This window comes from Monodon monoceros, unplaced genomic scaffold, assembly GCF_005190385.1.
Source record: "Monodon monoceros isolate NGI ecotype Baffin Bay Population unplaced genomic scaffold, NGI_Narwhal_1 Super_Scaffold_11, whole genome shotgun sequence".
Classification (NCBI taxonomy): domain Eukaryota; kingdom Metazoa; phylum Chordata; class Mammalia; order Artiodactyla; family Monodontidae; genus Monodon; species Monodon monoceros.
Genome location: NW_021703767.1, coordinates 97,023,022 through 97,046,277, shown reverse-complemented (window position 1 = coordinate 97,046,277; position 23,256 = coordinate 97,023,022). Strand labels below are relative to the sequence as shown.

Here is a 23,256-nt window from a genome sequence, read left to right as displayed (position 1 = left end):
TTAGAGATGAGCTATTTTATAATAATGGAAGTCTCATTTAACTACAGGTTAAGTGACTACATTAAAAGGGAATACAATTATTTTAATGGATTTCTAATTAAATGCTTAAATCCTGGATTAACTAGAGGTGCCCTTTAATTTAAATTGATCTTTCTTGGAAATTTGGTTGAAAGCTGTTGGCAAAGAGAAAAAAAACTAAAAAAAAAAAAAAAGATTTCATCTTTAGTGTGTAATACTTTATGATAAATTGTACCTGTTTTGGTAAACACCAGACAAGGAAAGCTACAAAGAAAGTACAGGAGAATGTAACTTAATAATGGGTGAAAAACATAAACATATCTTTCCAGAAAGGAAGCATAACTTATAAACAAACGTAAAATGTTTATTCTCAAGAGCAAATTAAAGAAAGGTACCAATGTTACTAAATAAGAAAAGTAGCAAAATCTTGCATTGTTTTATTTGTACGATTGTGTTTATAATATTTTTTTAATGTTTTAAAATAACTTTCTCGGATGGAAAAAATACATAATTCATTTTTTTCCTTCCAAATGATTTGTATGTGGTAATGTTACATAAATACAAAAGGACAAGGGGGAGGAGAAGAAATAGGAGGAGAAAGAAGTCATAAAAAAGATAAAACAGTGAGCTCTCTGCGGATGTATAATCAGAGTATGAATAGCCATTTGTTAAAAATGTTGAAGGGACTCCTACCGTGTGTAGGAGTTGGGAATAGTTTATCTTTTAAAGTCCTTTCGAATCCTACAATTGCATAAATAAGTTATTCCTAGCATTTTAATAAAAAAGTTTACTAGAAAAGAAATAAAGGTGACCCTAGAAGTGGCACACACAACTTAACTACCTGCACAAAAGTATAAAGCAAACTCAAGCTTTTGTAATGTAAAGAGCAACTCAAGCGTCATATAGAAAAAGCAGTGCTTCTTTCCTAATATGAACAAAAGTCCATCGTGAGATTCTGTTTCATCTGGGTCACATGCCCTTCCTTGATCTAACCATGTGGTTAGGGAGACAGAATTCTCCGGGTGTCCCAGCTGGGGTCCTGGGCCCACCCTATAGTTTGATGGTGGTCATGGGACAGACAGGTGCCAACAGCCCTCACTCTGCCCCAGCCCACAAGAAAGGAGCTCTGTAATCACGGAAAAGAGAAGAGAAAAAAGTTTTTGTCAGATGAAATCCTTACTAGAACCCCCTAAAGTCATAATATCAGTTTGCCACATACATTTTTTTATCAGACTCCCATTCATGGTATGAATTGTGAGGTTTCTGGATGTATAAAATGGCCAGTTCCCTTTAGCTAGTTTGATAGTTGAGGCTGAGGTGTAGAGAGGAAGTCAACTAAAAGGGGTAGGGTTAATCAGAGGTAATAGAAAAGAGAGAGGCCAGTTTCTGAGCTCTGTTTCTGAGTCTTAATTCCTAGCTTCTGAATCCTCTTCTCACTCCATCAGCTGTCCCATGACCTAGAGCTGTCCAAGGCCCCAAAGCAGCCACTCTCCTAGTTTCTCTGCTGGCTGTCCCAGCTTGTGTGTCTCTCCTTCTCACTACCATTAAGGGATCTTACTCTTTCCTTGAATCTGATATGTGGGGACAAAGCTAATCAAAATCCACCCTGAGAGGAGAATGCCACCCTTACATTCACTTTCCCAAGAAAGTTTTCCCATTCACTCGTACAATCACTGGGCAAGAAAAGGCTCCCCATCTATCATCTATCTATCATCTATCTGTCTATCTATCTATCTATCTATCTATCTACCTACCTGTCTATCTACTTATCTATCTATCTGCCTATCTATCATCTATCACCAGGACCCCAGTGTGTATTCTGTCCTGTGTCCCAACACCTGGGAAAACATGCACCTTTCAAGCAGTGACCTCTACAGTATCCAGAGCTCCAGGTGCCCCTCCCCCCATTCAAGACCCTTAGAGTTAGGTATTCAAAGGTCTTTGAATAATTTCTAGATCAACCCAGTTATCACAATCAAGCAGGCAGTCAGCTAACCATTATTCATTACCTGCCTCTGATTCCCAAGCCCTGCTTTTGTCCTCACCTTTCCCATGGCCCCTCTTCTCCCTCTCTAGATGTGTCTCCACTCACCATTCATTTAGGAAACACTTACTAAGCACCATCTAAATGCTAGAGTTATGTTAGACCCCAATGAAAAGAGGAGAGGCAGAACCAGTCACTGTCCAAAAGATTAAAATCTCTCAGAGGATCATACCTTTCATTCTCCTAAGGGGTGAACCTTGAGTTTGGCTAAACATTTCTGTTTCTCTAACCGAATGCCTAGGGTGAATGCCTTATCCATTCCTGGAAATAATATCCTTAGCTCTCAGCCTACAGAGAGTTTGGCTCTTTCTTGAAAACTGGAAGAGAATGAATGTATTTGGACTGTGAGTTGAACTGGATGTAGAGAAAAGTAGCTCAGCAAAATAAACTAGATGAATTTTTGTTCAGCTCAGTTTTACTGGCTCACTCACCTTCCTTTGCCATTTGTGTGTGATATGATGAAGTACAAAGATGATGTTGCATATCATTAAGTGTATGTCAAGTTGATGTTTGCAGTAGGCTCTGTGTACAAGCTTTGTTTTCATTGCTTGCAGCTCCCTCACATAAAGAGACTGTGATGACAATATTGTATCACAATATACCAGAGCCTCATCACAGTGTGATCCTCAGGGATGATATTGGGTCATGTTATAGATAAGCAGCAATATAATAGATCCAAGAAGGCATGACCTTGGAAGCTCTGTTTTCAATAAGAAGAAAGAATAGGTTATTCTGGGCTTGGAAAAAATTTAAAAAATAGTCATCCCCAAAGGCTAACTTGCCTTCCACATTCTGCACTGTAGCAGAAAGACTTTATAATTTCCAAATAGACCAGATTGTTTTCAGTCCTCATTTTTTTTGATTTTCAACAGAATTGATTTTGTTGTTCATTCCCTTTAAAAAAGTCTCTCCTACTTGGGTACCAGGATTCCACACTGTCTGCTTCTTTCCACCTTCTCCCACTCCTCTCTCTCAGTCTTTTTTACTGAGCCTTCTTCCTCTAAATTAATCTATCCATTACTCATCTATTCATTTTTTTCACTTTTTTTTGGCCACGCCAGGTGGCATGTGGGAATCTTAGTTCCCTGACCAGGGATCAAACCTGCGCCCACCACAGTGGAAGCACAGAGTCTTAACCACCGGACCTCCAGGGAAGTTCCTTTTATTTTTCACTTTTTCAGTAAATATTTGTTGTGCATACTATGGGCCAGGCACTGACTTAAGTACTGGAAATACAGCGATAAGCAAAATACACACCATCTCTGCCCTCAAGGAGCTAACATATAGTAAAATTGTTGGTTGCCTGGATTGGGTATTTTCGATGCTCTTTAAAATCTCATTGCAGGCACAGAAGTATGACATCTTTTCCTTCCTCCTTCCTGAGCTAACACAAAGGATCAGCTTGTCAAATCAGGCCCAGGAAGATAAGAGATCTATCCAGTATTATGCTTTGCTAATAATTTCAAGGCTACAAGCAATCAACAGGCATAAGTGGAATAAGGAGAAAACAGGAACATCTCTGCGGCTGCTCGGGCCTTTCCACTCTGCAATGGACATGATTCTCTAACGCAGAGTAACAGATGCTCATGTGTGTGATTTCTCTTCTGTATATAACAAGGACTGTGCAGGGTCTCAGATTCTACCCTACTTTTACATTAACCAGTTAGCCTGTAACTGTTTCATAGATGCTGACAGAAGACATGAGACTCCTGGGTTAGAAACAGAGGACTTTATTACTCCTGGCAAAAGCAGTAGCCAGAGCTTCATTTGCTTGTGTCAATTCCCCATTTCCCCCCCAAATCCCATAGCAGTGACACAATGGGCTCATTATAGATGCCTACACATCAATTGGTTGCATTAAAAAAGGGGACCACTGAGCTTGGGGAATCCACCACCTTTAGTTAGTGGAAACAAGCCTGTTTGTTTTCTCAGTGGAGATGTTAGCTCATCTCTCTGTGCAAACCCAGTCCTGAAAAATGGCTTGGGTAAAGAGTGATCAGACATAAAATATGTAAGGATGCTCAGGGTCCAGTGTGGATTGCTACTCCCAGCATATACTTTCTCTTGGAATGCACTACTATGGTTTGAGATTCTCAATAATTTGAGAATTCCCTCTCTTATGTCTTTAAGTCAACCTTCTCTGTTGGTCCCTTCCCATCAATATTTAAACTAATGCAAATCTGGTCCACCTTAAAAGCTCTCTCCCTCTACCACACTCTCCTGTCCAATTACAACCTCCTTTTCTTAATAGTCAAACTTATTACAATATGTGTCCTAACTTTCTGTCTCCCTTTCTTTGTCTCCAGCTTCTTCTTCAACCCCCCACACTGCATCTGGGATCAATTTGATACTCGACTGAAACAGCCTTCTAAGTCTCAGCTTCCTCCTCTGTAGGTAGAAGTAATAGAAATATTCACTAAATAGGTCTGTTTTGAGTATGAAATGTGTTAATAAATGTGACGAGTTGAGAGCAGTGCCTGGCACATTGTTCGTGCTCAGCAACTGTTAGGTAGATTGTTATTATTAGCAACCTTTTTTTTTTTTTTTTTTTTGCAGTACGCGGGCCTCTCACTGTTGTGGCCTCTCCCGTTGCGGAGCACAGGCTCCGGACGCGCAGGCTCAGCGGCCATGGCTCACGGGCCCAGCCGCTCCGCGGCATGTGGGATCTTCCCGGACCGGGGCACGAACCCGTGTCCCCTGCATCGGCAGGCGGACTCTCAACCACTGCGCCACCAGGGAAGCCCCAGTGGGCACTCTTTAGTTCCTATTTGACATCCCTGTGTTGACCGCTTTTTCCTTCTTGAAACTCCCCCTCCTTCAGCTTCCATGATGCCAGACTCTCTTAATTTTCCTCTTACTTCTCTGGACAGCCTTCTTGGTCAGATTTGTGTGTTCTGTCTCAGGCTGTCTTAAATGGTGATATCCCTCAGAGTCCTCTGTTAATCTCCTTTCTCTTTTTTATCTACATGCTTTCACTTAATGATATTATCCACTCCTGTGCCTGAATTACTTTCTATATGGAGATGCCAACACTCTGTACCTTTTCATTTACTTTTTTAACATATTTTTAGGACATCCTCTATGTGCCAAACACTGGGATAGCTATTGTGAGTAAAACCGACAGGATTCCTGCTCTCATGCGACTTAGTCTTTAATAGGGAAAGCAGATATAAAACAAATAATCACACATACGATTCTACACCTATAGATGAGTTCATGGCTCCAAAGTAAAGGAAGACAGTCCTAAGAAAGTATAACACGTCAATCTGACCTAGGGTAAAGGAGAAATGCTGGGCTCCTTAAGGCAGTGGTGCTTGGGTACACATCAACAGGATGCAAATGTACTCACTAGGTAAAGGAGGAGAGGAGGAAATAAAAGAGAGTACAAAGTATTCAAGGAACTTCAAGAAGATCAGTTTTGCTAAAACATCGTAAGGGGAAAGGAAGAGCAAGATAGAATTAGACTCTCGCGCTATGACGGCCAGTGCAGAGCCGCAGGGGCGGCGCCCAGGAGTCAGGGTAGGAGTCATGGTGACCAGCTGCAGGCATCCTCACTGCATCCTCCTGGGGAGGAAGACAGAAAGGGTCATTTGGAGCCGGCAATCTCCAACTTCCCAGGGGCCAACTGGAGTTCGGTGAAAGCTGGAAAGAATGTGCTCAAAGGGAAACCTGGGAAGAAGCAGCTCTTCACCTGAAAAATGTTCGCTTGGCCTCGGTTGCGAATTCTTTCGTTGAGGAAGAGAATTACCATTATGTCACTATTTTAACGAAAGGAGAGGTGGACGTGACTCATGGTTCAGAACCAAAGAATGTAGAGCCTGAGAAAAATGAAAGTTGGGAGTGGATTCCTTGGGAAGAAATTCCTCCCCTGGACCAGCTTTTCTGGGCACTACGTTGTTTAAAGGAACAAGGCTATGATCCATTTAAAGAAGATTTGGATCATCTGGTAGGATGTAAAGGTGAACAAGGAGACTCCCTGATTTTTTTTTTTAATGGGTTAGCCATAAAGTTCATTCGGTTTTCCTATAAGATGGCTCTAGTAGCGCTCAGTTGTCTTTAACTTCATTCGAAGCAATTTTGTTAGATTGTATTGTGACAGCTGTCATATCAGTGTGCATTTAAAGAAACACATCAAAATTGGTGAATTTTTGTGTAGCCATTTTAATATTGAAGATGGAAGAAAAAAGCAACATTTTCGGCATATTATGCTTATTTCAAGAAAGGTAAAAATGCAACTGAAACGCAAAAAAAGATTTGTGCAGTGCATGGAGAAGGTGCTGTGACTGAGCAAACGTGTCAAAAGTGGTTTGCGAAGTTTCGTGCTGGAGATGTCTCGCTGGATGATGCTCCACGGTCAGGTAGACCAGTTGAAGTTGATAGTGATCAAATCGAGACATTGATTGAGAGCAATCGACATTATACCATTCGGGAGATAGCCAACATACTCAAAATATCCAAATCAACGGTTGAAAAGCATTTGCACCAGCTTGGTTATATGAATCGCTTTGATGTTTGGGTTCCACATAAGTGCAAAAAACCTTCTTGACCGTATTTCTGCGTGCGATTCTCTACTGAAACGTAATGAAAACGTTCAGTTTTTAAAACAAATTGTGAAGGGCAATGAAAAGTGGATACTGTACAATAATGTGGAATGGAAGAGAACGTGGGGCAAGTGAAATGAGCCACCACCGAGCACACCAAAGGCCGGTCTTCATCCAAAGAAGGTGATGCTGTGTGTATGGTGGGATTGGAGGGGAGTCCTCTAAATATACCCAACACCCTTTCAGCCAGTACTTGTGAAAAATTTTCAGGGATTGTGTTATGAATTGTATTTCAGACTCAGAAAATGTGATAAATGGTGATGTTGTGGTAATTCTGCTTTCCCTATTTCTCTGTGGTATTGACTGTGCTGTTTGTCATTACCAGTGTGCATGGAGGAGAGTGCAAAATTTGTCTTAGTGTTTCAGTTCTAATAGAGAACCTAATTCAGGGGCGGGACATTCTGCAACAGTATTCCCATTGCAGAATTCAACACATTTGTTGATTTTCCTCTTTTATTTAAATCAAAAAAAATTTTGGTAATATATTGTGACAGTCCCTGCAACTAGAGCAAACAAGACAGGTCTTTAGGGTGTATTTCCCAGGTTTCCAATTGAGAACCTAAAGCAAGGGAAGTGAGACAAACCATCCAGGATCTGTATCCCATCATTAACAGGCCCTGTCATTTTGGATCTCTCAGTTGATCTGAGATTCAGCTTCCTTATGTGTAAAATGCTATTAGACTAGGGCAGTGGATCTCAAAGTGTGACCCAGGGAAGTCCCCAAGACCCTTTCAAGGGTCCTCAGGGTTAAAGCTGTTTTTGTCATATGAAGACTTCATTTGCTTTTTTCATTCTCATTCTTTCCTGAGTGTACAGAGGAGTTTGCATGTTGTGTGACACTGTAGCAGACTGAACGCAAAGCAGATATGAGAGTCTAGCTCTCTTCTATTAAGCTAGACGTGAAAGAAATTGACAAAAATGTAAAACAATGCCACTCTTCTCACTGGTTCTTTTGTTTTTTCTTTAAAGAAAAATGCCTATAATTTTTATAAAAATTATGTTAACATATAACGGTTTTTGTTATTTGTAAATAAATTAATAAAAGAATTCTTAAAAAAAAAGAGACAGAGAGAGTAAATTAGAGAAGGATGCAGAGATCAGACCACACAAGGGCCTCCAGACCACGTTGGTGCTCAGTTTAACCCTAAGAGCAACGGGAAGGAATTGGAGGCTATAAAACTGAGACAGGAGTGAGGGAACGGGTGACATGATCAAATTTTTGTTTTTGAAACATCACTGTGGTGCAGCAGATATTAGAGGACCCAATGGTGGATGGCGGGGGGCAGGGGGGGCTTTAGTTTGGATTTGAGTGGTGTCAGTGGACATGAGAAATGGACAGATTTGAGATGTTTTAGGAGATAATTTTGATATAGTAAAATTTGGTATTAGATCAAATGTGGGTGAAGGAAGGGAAAATATCAAGGATGACTCCTAAGCTTAGACTTGTGCAGGGAGATAGATGGTAGCTGAAAAATCCCCCCATATTTTTCTCCTGATTTTAGTCCACATACTCAGTTGCCTACTGTATATATCCCTAACTTCCAATATCACTTGCCCATCAAATCATGATGTCCAAGAGTGAACTATTCTTCTAGTATCAAATGTTCCTCCTTCTGTGCTGTTGCAGTGAATGCGGTGAATACCACAGCCAGCCAGCCAATTGTTCAAGTCAGTTGACCTTGACTCTTTCTTCTCCATCACATGCAGCTAATAACCAAATCATTTTGATTTTCTCTTCTTAAGCTCTTTTATATCTGCCCACATTTCTCTATTTCCACTGCTACTAGCTTAGGTCAAGTCCTCAACATCTTTTATCTGGATTTTGGCTGTAACTTGGCTTCCCTGCCTTCAGTCTCCCACTTCTCTAATCTCTCCTTTGCCCTGCTGGTGCCCATGGTCTATAAAGTAAAGCCATGTCTCCTTAGTATGGCAGAAAAGACTGTCCATAATCAGGCCCTAGCCACATCTTTAGCATAATAATTTTTTGCTTTAATCCTTACTCTACACAGACCAAATAAAGGAACCCTCACAGAGCAATTGTGAGGAAACCGTTCAAGAAGGCATCTTCAACCCCTCTAGCACTGTCAGATATGCTACAACTTTGCACAGGCAGTTTGATAAACCCATATATTTGTCATAAAAATGAACCAAAATTGTGACAAATCCTCAAATTCATTAGACTCTTGACAGAATATAATTGCTCCAATAATGTTACAAGCCTTGGTGAATATAGACTAAAGCATTTTACTGATTGGAAGACAATAAATCTTTTTGGAAAGTGCGTACTGAGTTTGAGCCGCACTGGGTAACTTCCTCCTGCACACCCACTTTACAGTATTCATGCCTCAGTTACGATGATTTATTTTACAGTCAATAGAATCACATAAAATGCTTAAACCAAAAAAGGGAGGGTATTGAATCACTTAACTGAGGAGGTCAGAGGTAGGAGGGCTTCAGGCATAGTTCATTCAGGGCTCCAATTCCTGTTTTCTGTTAGTCCTTCAGCTCTGTCCTCTTTGTTGGCTTTATCTTTAGTGTAGCTTCATTCATGGGAACAAAACGGCTACTGCATGATGGCTCATACACACATTACAATTTCCAGAGCAACAGGGCCTCTATGTCCCAGGGTTCCCAACCTATATGTTGAGCTTCCTGCTGATTGGATCACATCTGAACTAATTCATTCATTCCTGAGACGGTCATATGCTAATAAAGACATTACCTGGTCCAGTCACTGTGGCAGATGGAGGTAGGTTTATGCCAAGAAAAGTCCACCTCAGATTTGAGAGAGGAGTGGTGTTCATCAGTCCCATATAATCTACATGGTTTCTCTAAAATGACAGGGATAAAATTCCCCAAAGGAAAACCTGATAGTTATTGAGTATTAGTGAACAAGAAAAATGGCCAACCTGTGAATATTCACTATAGACACAATTTAAATTTGTTCATGAGCAAACAAAAATTACTCCGTGCCCTGGAGTTTTTAAAGCAACTTGTGAAGGGTCAAAAGCAAATATCCAGTCTATTGCAAGGGTGAAGAGAGGGCAAGTGGAACAGAGCCCATTTCTAAGAAATCCCATTGATGAATATGCGTGGATAGAAGACTGAATTATGTGGATGGCTCTCAAACCACACATTCATTCATTCATTCACAGAACATTTATGGAGTATCAACTCTATTCCAGAAAATGCTTAATATAACAGGATCCTTGACCTTAAGAAGTTCATCCGATCAGGAGCTACAGAATTAAGATACAAGTGAAAAGTCAGCAGTATTGCACATCAGAGTAAAAGTATAATAGAACAGAGTGAAAATAAAGCCACATCTAGAAAATCTAGTGGAGTCTTCAACACACCCTCTAATATTTCCTTCAAATCTAACACTTCTATATTGCGGTCTTTAACATAAAGCAATGCTTATTTCCAATCAACAGGTTTCCGAGAACAGAAACCTATATTGCCTATATGAAAAGGCAAATGGAAGAATAATTTATCTTACCCTGGCTGCACACTCTAAAAAAATAATATAAAACAACCTTGATTGTTTGGAAACAAAAGTGGATCTTTGTTGTCTCAGGGAGCTTTTATGTGCAAAATACACTTGATAATAGTGTGAATTCTTTTAAGCTATTATATTCTGTGATCATCTGGGGAAATAGTTTGGGGGATAAATACAGCAGAAATATTTAGAGAAAGGACATTAAAAAGGAAGAATAGCAGACATAGTTGATTCTTTTTTGACATTCTTGTACAGTATAAAAATCATCAAATCCTTGGTCCATATCACAGGGATAATGCTGAAAAAATTCTAATCACTTTATCATTATTCCCAGCAGTGTCCTGGAGCTCCAATTCTGAGGGCAGGGCTTTCTGTAAGCATCTAACATTAAGATATAACTGAGAGAAAAATTGGAGAAATGGTTTCTCCACATGAAGTATACTTCATAATAACATTTTAATGTAATATTGACATTTCTGGTTTTTAACTCTGTTGGGCAGAATCTTGATGGAAAAGAAAATCAGTTGTGACGGCTTCAGCATGAGTGTCTAATATCATGGCAAATTAACCCGGTTTTATCCTATATCAGAGGTATTTCATCAGAAAAGAACTAAAATGTCCTTCACATTTTACAGAAGAAAGTCATTTCTCATAACAGATAATGCTAACATTGTCTTAAAAATATTAACTATTGTTGAGTGAATAGTGTGGGAAATATGGGTGGTTTCTTTTCAGAGGTTTTGGTAAATAATTTAATGTATGTATATATGTATGTATGTATGTATGTATATACACACACTATTTTTGTCAGAGTATTGATTTATCTATTTGAACTGAATTGGTCTGCTTTGGTCAAACAGCTGAGAAGTTGAGCCAGATCATGACATTTGTGATCCGTGTGACATTTGCAGTTGAACAGAGGACTCAGGCTCACTACTCAGAGTATGGTCCACAGACCACAGCTTCAGAATTGCCTTGGATCTATTAGAAATGCAAAATCCAGCCCCTCAGCCCCAGATCTACTGAATCAGCATCTGTGTTATAACAAGATCTCTAGGAGATTAAAACATTAACTACATAAGGGGATCTCAACTCTGGCTCCGCATTAGAATCACTAAAGGTGATTTTCAAATATTTGATTACCAAGTCTTACCCCAGACCAATTAAATCAGACGTTTTTAAGGACAGGACCATGGCTTGGGTATTTCTAAATGCCCACCAAGTGATTCTAATGCACTGTCAGATTTGAGAATGGTAGGTTACACAATGCCCAAACAATCAGTAAATCCAGTGTATTCTGAAAGGACAAAAAAGAAGAAGAAAGTCAAACCAATTACTTTTCATTTGGTACCACTCTATAGATGATTGATTTTTTTAACTGTTAGTAAGTTTGCTTAACTACTGTGTGAACACAGCCTGTTATGTCTCAACCTGCCCAGAAGAGTATTGTATTGTAAATCAAGAAGAGGAAGACTTTGCTATCTAAATTAATTAAAAGAAGATTTTAGGTTTGTTTTTCAACTTTACTTTCTTTTGCCAACCTTATTCACCAACCTGACAGGTCTAAATACTGAATCTCAGACACTGCACGTTTAAACCTCTGCACCTTTGGATTACCCATCCTTTTCTCCATGCACTCAATTCTCAGTTTTTACCTCAAACATTCCTTTATCACTGTAGCCCAAATGCATTTCCCCTTCCCTGCATTCCCACATTTCTCAGTATTTCTATCGTTGCTTGTTTGATTTCTACATATAATCTCAAGCATTAGCAGTCTATTCCAATCTCTTATACGTGAATAGGAAAGGAAAACATAAATCAGAGCATAGTACATGTGGCAGTCATTATTATCCCATCTTACAGATGAGGAAACTGAGTCTCAGAGAGGCAAAGTGACAGGTTAATAAGTTTCAACACTAAGATATTTTTCCCAAGACTGTCTGACTCAGAGTACAGAGGAAGTTTGGTTTGCTTTTGTTTGTTAGTGTGTATGTGTTTTTAATAGATTAGAGTACTTTAATTATAGTTCTGGGGAAGATTAAGAATATGAACACACTAAAACATACTGAAGGAATACTAATCCTTAAAATCAATGTCCACTCTAATCTTTGGAATGAACCCAATGATTTTTCTCTTTTACACTAACTTGGTTTCTTTTTCCAGAAAATTATTGGAGCTTGAAGGGGAAGAGGAGGTGTTCTTATTATACTTCTTTTTCAAAATTACTTTTTAATACACAAGTAGTAAGTGAATAACTTTCTTGTGAAAAATTAGAAACTTATAGATGTGGATAACATTCCTTGTCCAATACACACATCCTGTACTCTACTCAGTCAGATACCTTCCTTCCCTCCTCAGAAGTAATCATTTTATCTGTGCACACTCTTTAAGACATTCTTAATGTATTTAAATACATATATATGGTATATTATAAAAAATTTTGATCATGGCAAATACTGATACATTGATTGTTTTGTTGATAAAAACATATAACTCTTGGGAATTAAGAGTTTTATTTGTATGTCTAAAGTAAAAGACCTGGGAAGGATATATAATTCAGGGGTTGACAGAATTAAGATTCAAAATTATATCTCAACCCTGTGAATAATACCCTAAAGCTAGAAAGATAAAAATTTAGGTAGCATAACTCTTAAAGCCCTGCACAAAGTACAAGTTACAAATGGAGAAGTCTGATTTGGTATTAGTTTATATGGAAAAAATTAGTGGTTTGTTTATCACAGACTCAAAATTTAATAAAAATTCTAACACTTTGAAAAGTCAGTAGTTCTTATCTCTAAAATAAGATTCCTTTTAAAATATCAGAATTACTCCAGAATATCTAATTTTAGAAGGAAAATACTAGACTGTGTAAAATGTGTTTAATATGGTAAACTAGTAATTTTAAAATGTGGGACTTATTTTGTGATTTATATTCTTCATATTTTTTCTTCTTCATAAAAAAAAAACAAAAACTCTTTTGCTTCTCTCAGGTCACATGCCCTAATGTTACCTACAGTACAAAACATTCATTAGGATTTCAGTGTGAAAAGGGCCTATGATGAAACATTGCAATAGTATTCCTTCCCAATATTGATGTCTTCTTGAGTAAGGATCTTGCCCTGTGGAATTAAATCTCACTCAATGTAAAGCTAATTATCTATTATGATAACATATTTTAGTGAAGAATATTCATACTCAACAGTCGTTGCCAGAATGTCTGGAACTTGGGACAGGGGAGTCAGGGACATTCTCTGCATGAGACATGTGCAGACTAAATCTTGACCTTTCTGTCTGATTTTTACTTTGGAACATGTCACAAAACAGATTCTCCAAACAGGAAAATTTAGAAGCTCTGATTATCTGAAAAATCACTGATTATCTGAAAAGCTTTCCCTGTGTTTGTGGATATCTTCTTGTGATTTTAGATATATCAGAGCTGATTGTATAGGGTACAAGGAAGTATAGGTTCTAAGAGATAAATTGGTTTTCCTTTCCAAAGGAAGACAAATATTATTCATTTATCATAAACTTGACTGATCGTAAGACATAGGTGACCATGAGTCTTGACCTCTTTTCATTTATTCTAAATTAATGTAACTTCATACATAAACATGCTAAGTATTTCAGAAAGTGGAGCCCTGAAAGATAAGGAAGAACCTGAGTTAATGGAGCAAATGTATCCATGTGTTTTTAAGAACTCCAAACCATGGCTTTATTTGAATTTATCTGTCTCTGCCCTGATGTCCACTATAGCCCATGAGAAGGAGAGTCAAGGTATTAACTTTATTACTGACTTTATTCAGCAGCGCCAGACCAGTAAAGGTGTTTATCTACTCGTGTGTGCTGCTCCAGATAGGGTAGCTCATTGTACTTCTCCCCTCCAGGTTCCCTTCCCTAAGGAAGTATCTATATCTCAGATCTGTCTAATTAATCAGGATGTGAAGAACAGAAAATTGTGAGACAATCACTATGCTCATCGTTGCTGGGCTTTAAAAAGCTCAATAAAGTTTCTATCTACATTTTTTTGTTTATACCGTGGAGTAAGATGGATCAAACAGGCAAAGAACTGTGGCAACAGAGATGGTGCCTTTGTGCAATAAAACATGTACTGTGTATCAAAGAAATATTGTGCCACTTCTCTGAAGCTGACATTGGAATGACATTGTAATCCTGACCATCTGTCTTCCTCCTCTAGATGTTGATGAATGTACGGTAGTGAGTGGAGGCTGCCAACAGCGCTGTATTAACACTCTGGGCACCTTCCATTGTGCATGTGATACGGGGTACAGTCTCCATGCTGATGAACACACCTGCATAAGTGAGTAAACATTAGAACCAGCTTGAAGTCGTTTTCAGTGAAAATCCACCTGCCCACATAGGGGCGGGAAGAAAACGTTTTTCTATTTAAAAACATCTATAGAAGCTGACAATTTTCAAGTACAATTCTCTCTCTTAGAATTAAAAAAAAAGATATTTTGCTATTAAAAGACTAAAAGACAAAAAAGATGGGGAAGGAAATATAGAAATTAACATTCACAAGCAAAACTTGGATCCCCCCAAATGTGTGACTGTTCCTTAGGGTATCATTTCTGCCAATTCAGTAAAGTATAAATTTGTTAATTACTGCTTATATACAACAAGTTCAGCACAGACTCACAATAAAGAGAGGAGGCTGGGCTGTTGCCGTCACTAGCTACAATGTTCACTCATTTCAAACCAGACTCAGAAGTGGACTCATGATTATGACAGCAAAAATTATAACAGATTATATAATAAGGAGTTTAGGGTTTCTCAAGAACAGTTAAAACTACACACATTAAATCTGAGGTTCCTATACACTTCTTGTGTATCAAAATGTTCTTAGATATCAGTTTTGGGTGGTAAGATTATTACTGTTAAGTCTTTGTATGTTTCTGAATTTTATGAATTTCCTAAAATGAGTATGTACGCAGGAAAAAAAACAGAAAAACTTAAAAAATACTGTTTCCTGTATGATTATAAATGTTCTTTTTTTAAATTTCTTTTTCTAACATCTTTATTGGAGTATAATTGCTTTACAGTGTTGTGTTAGTTTCTGTATAACAAAGTGAATCATCTATATGCATACGTATATCCCCATATCCCCTCCCTCTTGCGTCTCCCTCCCACCCTCCTTATCCCACCCCTCTAGGTGATCGCAAAGCACTGAGCTGATCTCCCTGAAATGTTCTTTTTTAACTGAAGTAATTTACATAAAAGTGTTTTTTTTTTAATTGAATGATGATCCTCAGATGGCATCAAGCACATTCTGATTTCACCTCCAGGTCCCTTTGAAAAATATCTTATACTAAAAGAATAGCACCTTATACAACACAATGTAATTGCTGGTTTAATTTATACAGGGTTTGTTAACTGGTCCATCTACTCAAAATTATTAGCATTTTATGAGTATTCTATAATTATGAAATTTGGGATAGAAATCAGCCAGTTTTGCTTAACTTCATAACATATACTGTCTCTTTTTCCTAACATAGGAAATGAGAGAAAGCCAGGTGAAACAGGTAAAGATGTCCTAGTCATAGGTCTGATTTTTTTTTTTTTTTTTTTTTTTTTTTTGCGGTACGCGGGCCTCTCACTGCTGTGGCCTCTCCCGTTGTGGAGCACAGGCTCCGGACGCGCAGGCTCAGCGGCCATGGCTCACGGGCCCAGCCGCTCCGCGGCATGTGGGATCTTCCTGGACCGGGGCACGAACCCGTGTCCCCTGCATCGGCAGGCGGACTCTCAACCACTGCACCACCAGGGAAGCCCATAGATCTGATTTTGATAGAAGAAAATGGAGGTTTTGAGAGCAAAGAAAGGACTTTTCCAAAATTGAGTGAAGATGCAGATAGAAGCCATATCGTAGTATCAGGGAACTCAGTATCTACAGCAGGCACCAGTGGTGGGACAGCAGCACATGCATATTTTTGTAATCTCCCAAATATCCCCTTCTTTTTGCAAAATTACTGCTTGTTGCAACAGGAATCCCTTTCCCATCCCCATCTCCATCCCCAACCTGTAAAGACTTCAGCTGGTAATATCCTTAAACTACCACTCTAACTTCTCTCAGTCACAAAATATTTAGGGGCAGGATTACCTATACATGCAGATATGGTATTTAGTGGTAAAGGTTGAGCTGGTGAATTTTTGTGTCTGATATAAAAATATTTTGCAAAGTAATGAATTTTATATATCTATGGTATCTGGTCTTTGCGATAAGGCAAAATAAACACTCTAGTGATCAACTAAAATTATATCTTCAGGTATAATTAATTTTCTAAACTCTGGAAGTTATTAAGTATTTCTTAGTAAAATCATTAAGCTCTTTCCTTGTTCCTCACCACCATTGCTCTGGAATTTTCCAACTTTTGTTTCAATGACTTCAGGTCAAAGGTAGACTTGGATAAGAATATTATGGTTTATCGTTTGTATTTCTATTCCTTAAAATCCATCCTGTACAGACACATGGACACTATGGCAATAGCATATTTGCAGCTGCGTAGGCTGATCCTCTCCTCATACAGAATTTCAACATAGTGTACAAATTAAAAATTAAGCTAAAGAGAAATATGGATTTCATGATTGCAGTCATTTTAAAGCCTTTAACCCCTTGGATGTCATTCCACAGAAATACTGGACTCAAAAGTCCAGCAATTGACCTTTGTGGAAATTTTCATGCCTCTCTCACATGAATCTACTGGTTCTGGTTTCAAAGAATGGTCCTAAGAACCTCAGTTGACACAATTACAGCAGTCTTGTTAAAATGAACTCACGAAGAATGTAAGTATTTTGTATTTAAATACTAATAATGATGTGAGCTTGAGGATAAGAACTGTTTGTTTGCTTTGAAAGAAAGGGTGTACTGTAGAGAACTGAGTCTCACATTGGTTTGTATTTTGAGTAATATTGTAGCAAGGGTCAGATATTTTTAAAAGCAGGACAATTCAATTAGCCCACTTTCCCTTTGGTATTTGTTACCTGGCAGGAAACTGAGAATGGTGGTTGATCTTACCAGGAAACTGTAGTAGACAGAAATTCTTCATGACCAGTCACAGAAGAGAAGATGGAGTTATGGAATTTTATGATTCCACTACTTTAGAGTCCTTGAAATTAATTGCCTCCATTTCTTCCTTCCTCTCAACCTTCTTTCCCTTCCTTTGCCCCATTCTGCCCATCAGTCATAGGCCTAAGCTAGTGTGACTTTTTGATTTAGAGCCGCTGGTACTTTTTGCACTTTCTCTTAATCACAGCAGCAGTAAACTTCTTGTACCCCAAATCCTTACAGAGTTTAAGATGACTTCATTTCAAGAAAGGATCTCCTCTCTAAGAGCTGTGCACTTGTGGGGACATATGGCCAGCAGTTACTAGTCAGCCTCCACCAGAATGATAAAGTTACACAAAGTGGTGTTAAGAGAGGGGGCCCATAATAACCAGCTATAGTGTACAGGCCACTTGGTTCCCCATAAAGTACTGCCTGGACTGCTGATAAAATGTGATCCCTGGGGATCCTGGCCTCAGTGACCCTCAGTTTGAGCCCCTGAATTCGTCTGCAAATTTTTGGAATGCATGTCACTTTACTGGTGGCAAGGGCCTATTACTTTCCTGAGATTTTTAAAGGCGTCTATGGCACTTCAAAATATCCCCCATATAATTTTGTCCTTATGATGGTGCTTCTTTAAAAGGTGTATACATGGGAGGATTTCATGATACTGTTATATCATGATACAGTCTCACGACACTGTCATATAGTCCGAGGCTAAGCTGGTCAATGACTGCTTCTCCCTACAACTTCCTTTATAATGGGATTCTGGGCCAGAGGTCTGGGTCCTTGTCCTTGAGCAGCACGGTTACACCTGGTTGGTGAAGGGTCCAGACATAGCATAGGAAAGCAGTCAAAAATGAAATTTTGACCAGATTTGCTTTGCTGTCAGTCGTCTCCATTAACACAGATATTACCAAGTAATACATATACTTTTAAATTTCCCTTTACTTGGAAAGCAACGGCTTTAAAAAAATGGAGACTAGAGTTTAGCCATCATCAGAAAGACAGAAATATTCATACTGGTCCACCATTGACTCTCGTCCATGGACCAGGAACAATGGCATGGTGGAATCCAAGTTGGTGCGTGACCTTCAGCAAATCACTTAATCTCTCTACAGTCTCTACAGTCTGGTTTCCTCATGTGAAACTGGACAAAATGATCTTAAAGTTACTGCATCTCTAAAGTGTTATAATATTATGGAGTTTCCCAAATTACTAATTTGTTACATATCATCTTCTAGCCTGTACTTTTTAAAACTCCATTGGATTCTGTGGAATAATTATTTTGTAGAGCTCAGATTTTATTTGAAAAGTATATAAAGAACTTAGACATTAGAAAGTCCCACATAAAAACAGTGAGTGAGAATTTTATATCCAGTTTAATAAAAATGAGTTCATGACTTCAATGTTTTTAATGAAAACAATAACTACACTTTGGTGCTTTTTTGAAAATACTGTTTTCTGTATCATAGAATCATATTTTGGAGGAATCCAGGGACTAATTCAGCCTAATCTACTTTAGAGATAAGAAGTATGAGATCCAAAGAAATCAAACTTTCACTCTGAACAAAAGAAGTTTTCAGGAAAATCTGGCTAATTTCACTTCTAACCAAATGCTTTAAAATAATTTCTGATAAATATTTTAAAAGACTAAGAAAAATCATAAAGGTACTGTTAAATGAAATTCTTACATTCTATTTTAGTAAATAGAGCTGAGGGTTAAAATAATGTATTTTCATAATAGCTATTGATGAAAGAAATCCACCTTATATTATCACCCTATAAGTGCAAATTTATCACTTCTCTCTTACATTTCTATCATATTCTCCAACAAACCTGGCTACTCTCAGTTCTCCAAGTCAGCTATGCCCTTTTCCACTTCCACACCTTACCTTACTCAACCTAGACTTCTCTCTCACCAAGACTCCACCTGTCAAAAGTCTACTTACCATGTTCCATGTTCAATGTCCGTTGGCCTGTTAAACCTTCTCTGGTGACCCCAGCCAAAAGCATTCCTTCTTTTTCTTCTAATACCATATGATTTAGTGTCGCCTTAATGACACATTGTAACATATAGTTTTATATGTGTGCAATTGGGCTTCAGACCAAATGAAAGACACTAATGACCTTCTAATTATCAGCTTTCAGAGGAGTCTTTTCCATGCCTTTCTCAATGGCCTCTGACACTATTAACCACTCATTTTTCTAAATCTTCCTCTTGACTTCCTGACAGCACAATTTTCACCTTTGACTGCTGCCTCTCTGTACTTACATTCTTGTTACCCGGTTCTGACTTTCGATCATCTTCCTCTCTCCTTGCTATGGACTGAATTGTGTCCCCAAAATGTGCATGTTGAAGCCCCAAGTTCCGATGTAATGGTATTTGGAGGTGGAGTCTTTGGGAGATAATTAGGTTTAGATGAGCTCATGAGGGTGGAAGACCCTCATGACGGGTTTAGTGCCTGTATAAGAAGAGAGAGCAGAGAGCTTGCTGTCTCCACCATACCAGGATCTAGCTGAAAGGTGGCCATCTGAAGCCAGGAAGAGAGCTCTCACCAGAAACCAAACCCTACTAGAACCTTGACCTTAGACTTTCCAGCCTCCAGAACTGTGAGAAAATAAATTGATAAGGCCACCCAGACCAGGGTATTTTGTTACAGCAGCCCAAGCGGACTAATGCACTCATCTCTTCTCCTTTATTCCCCCTTCTCTAGTCTATCTCCATTTTACTCTTCTACTTTTAGACAGAAGTCAATACCTATAAAATATCCGGCAAGTATTAGTTAAATGTTAGCTATTATTATAACAGAATGTAAAAAGATGTAAGGACTTTACCCAGATGGACTTGCTCGTTGGGGAAAAACTCAAACTTGCAGTATTTCTAGCTTTTGGACTTCGAACAAAATACATTATCTTCTGAGAGCTTTGAATTGAAGATTTTCTCATTGTTGAGAGGCAGACTTTAGTAGATATGACTAAATATAAGTAATGATAATGTAGACTAAACTCCTTCTTTTGCCAGTGGCTATTTTGTAACAGCCAGGGGCTAGATACCAAAATAATTATATTACCCAAATTTTCTGTATTTAGCTGTGTAATTTGCGTTTTAAGTAACTTGTAAGGTTTTAGCTATAATTTGGTATACCTCACAAAATCATTGTCTTTCCATTTTTTTCTTTTTTATAACAACCTTGTGAAACATGCTCAGCTCAAATCTCCGTTCATAATCATGTCCTTCCTCTGCTATATTTGTTGAAATTAGCCTTCCCAGAGGGAAAAAGTAATTAAATGATTGAAAGTTTTAATGCTTGCATAGTTCTTTTACCTCTCTTTCATGCCTTCAGCACATAGGTTTATTAACATCTGTACTCGCAAATAAACAAATGGAGTCACTGGTGTCTGCACAGGGCAACCTCAGATAAAAAACATTTTAATTATTTTCATCTTTAACACAAGAATTCTTTATTTCCACTTGCTGGAAGTGGTCAGGAACTGCTTTTGTTCAATGGTTCCTTTTTATTCTCACTAAATGAGGTTGCGGGGAAGGAAGAAGAAAGGTTACCTGGAAGCTGTAAACCAAAGATTTTTCTGTGTGATGAAGTGTGCAACATAATAGAATCAGAGGTCATTTTTTAATTCTAAATAAACAGAAGTTAGGTGGCGAGAAGAGGGTAGATGTACAGCCTGGAAGCTTGATTAAATAGATATTCTTAGTAAAATTTTGAGCTTGAATAAATTTTCTTACATCAGATCTTTATGTTTCACATTTTAAGATAATGCTAAACTTGGAAAAAAAGGATTGAGAAAACTATTAGATGTGGTGGTCTTCACACAATGGATTCTTTTGTTTTTGATCTCAGTGTTCTGATCAGTGATGTCTAAGTTTTATTTGATAAAAGGAGTGGAAGATTCTTTATAGGGAATGCAAAGAGATTGCCCTCAAACTGGAGACGAAAGAAGTTAAAGACTTTCATTGTAACTACCTTTCAATTAATTGCATTATTTATGAAGACAAATTAGAAGCAGAATTCATTTCAGATGACAGCTGATGTCTTGAATAGGGCTATGTCAGGTTAAAAAAATTGTTTAGTTTGTCAGGTTGATGGCATCTCTCAGTCATTATCAAATTCATCGCCCTCGCAATATTAATCACTTTTGTGTGGTAGGTGATATATTTAATTCCTCAAAATTGAATCTAAGGAACACTTCTCCTCTGCCGTCCTCGTTCCCTATATGTGGGCTTGAAAAAAAATCATGAACCTCCCAAGTTTTTATCCGTTTTGTTGATAATTAACCCAATTCAAAACCTATTTCCAAATCCAATGGATTTTAGGAATGCATTCAGAAATCTTTTTTTTTCTACAGTTTTTCTACAGTCTTCAGACTTGGGAAGGTAAGACTGACAGTTTTAGATAGAGTCAGACTAAGGTCTGAATTCTACTGCATCGAATAAGAGTTGTGTGATCTTGGTCCAGTTTCTTAATCTCTGATCTTCAGAGTTCATATCACCTTTATCTCTTTCTCTGTCTCTCTAACTGTATCGATACCTAATATAACCAGGATAATAATTCACAAAAATCAATATTATACATTGCACAAGAACACAAACCTTATAAAGAGGGATGTATTTAACACACTAGAATGGGGAATGGGGGAGACTGAGAGTGTATTCTGGGCTAAAAGTGAACAAATGAAACAAGAGTGGTCCTTCCAAGGACTGGGGAGTGATAAGAATTTTTCTTGAACTGAGCAGTGTGATAAACTTTACCTTCTGTATCCAACGTTAAAACAAAACAAAGTGATGAAATGTTAGCCCGGTGGTCTTCATCCTTGCCAGTTGCCTTTTCTTTTCTTCTTTCTCTCTATGTGGAAAGTAAATTCACAGGTCTTCCTTCAGAATAATCTCTAGGAATTTTTTCTTTTTTTGTTTTCTTTTTTGTTTTCTTTTTTTTTTTAATCTAGGAATTTTTTCTAGCTATATTTGTAAAATATTTTTAAACGTAAGATTTTCATAACATATATCAAATAAATAATAAAACCCTACTTTTAAGCACTAAATAATTTTGCTGTCTTACGTCTCCCAAATAATTTCATAGTGCATTACAGAATACCTCCATATGGGATGAACAAAAATATGAAGAGATTAAAATAATACCTGGCACATAATCGAAGTTCAGTAAATGGTGGCTTGAATTAGTAATTTATAATTATTATGTATCTACCTTTATCATTTTCCCACAATCAGAGTACCTATTCAATGCACAAAGATTCTGAGAATAGGAGATTCTGAATTGTGTGCAACTAAAAATACAGGAACGTCTCTTTAAATTATTTGTTTATGAAAATAGAGAATGGGATTTAGGATTGTGAGAAAAATATTGATAATCTGAAAACAGCATGTCTTGGGAAAAAAAGTGCCAATATTTCAGGGTAACAATATTAACTTTACCACATAGCTACCCTGTATAAAAGGTGTGTGACCTTGAGCTGTCAGCTGTTCAAAACTCCATTTCTCCATATGTCACGGGTAGTAAGGAAAAGTTACAGTGAAATCCTTAGTGCAGTGCCTGACACAGAGCGAGCAATCAATAAAAATTAGCTCATAATATTAATATTAGTTCTATACTTGCAGTTGGCTGTAGGCACAGGACTAAATAAAATTACGGAGGGTCAGACACTATAGTTATAAACTTACTTTGGTGATCAGATGGCTTCCATTGGAAAGCTTTGTTGCTAGCTTTTTAGCAAACATACGTTCATTGATTCTTTTAACAACTCCCTGTTGCACTTTCTTTTTCTTTGCATTTTTAATGCTTTTGGAGCTTTAAAGCAATATTCACAACAATATTTTCACTGAATGGTAAAATATTCTCATTCTCATTTATCACTAGGTTGAAGATTTATATCTCCCTGTTTCCAAAAGCACTGGAGGCAGCAAGCTTTAGGCAGCTTATGCATTTTCACGGGGTCCAAAGTGCAAAAAGACGTGAAACATAAAATAGTACTACCTCCATCTAGAAGCAGCAGAAGGATT

The 23,256-nt window shown here is 37.9% G+C and overlaps 1 protein-coding gene and 1 pseudogene across 1 annotated transcript in view; both read left to right on the top strand.

The window, feature by feature from the left end:
* Positions 1-5,536: 5,536 nt before the first annotated feature.
* Positions 5,537-11,150, top strand: LOC114890325 (annotated as a pseudogene).
* A 2,623-nt stretch (positions 11,151-13,773) lies between these two features.
* LOC114890324 (EGF-like and EMI domain-containing protein 1) overlaps positions 13,774-23,256 on the top strand; it is a 124,596-nt gene continuing 115,113 nt past the window's right edge. Inside the window, exons 1-2 of the mRNA XM_029213737.1 lie at positions 13,774-13,936; positions 14,358-14,480. Of these exons, the coding sequence (XP_029069570.1) occupies positions 13,774-13,936; positions 14,358-14,480 (286 nt within the window). The remainder of the gene's footprint in view (positions 13,937-14,357; positions 14,481-23,256) is intronic.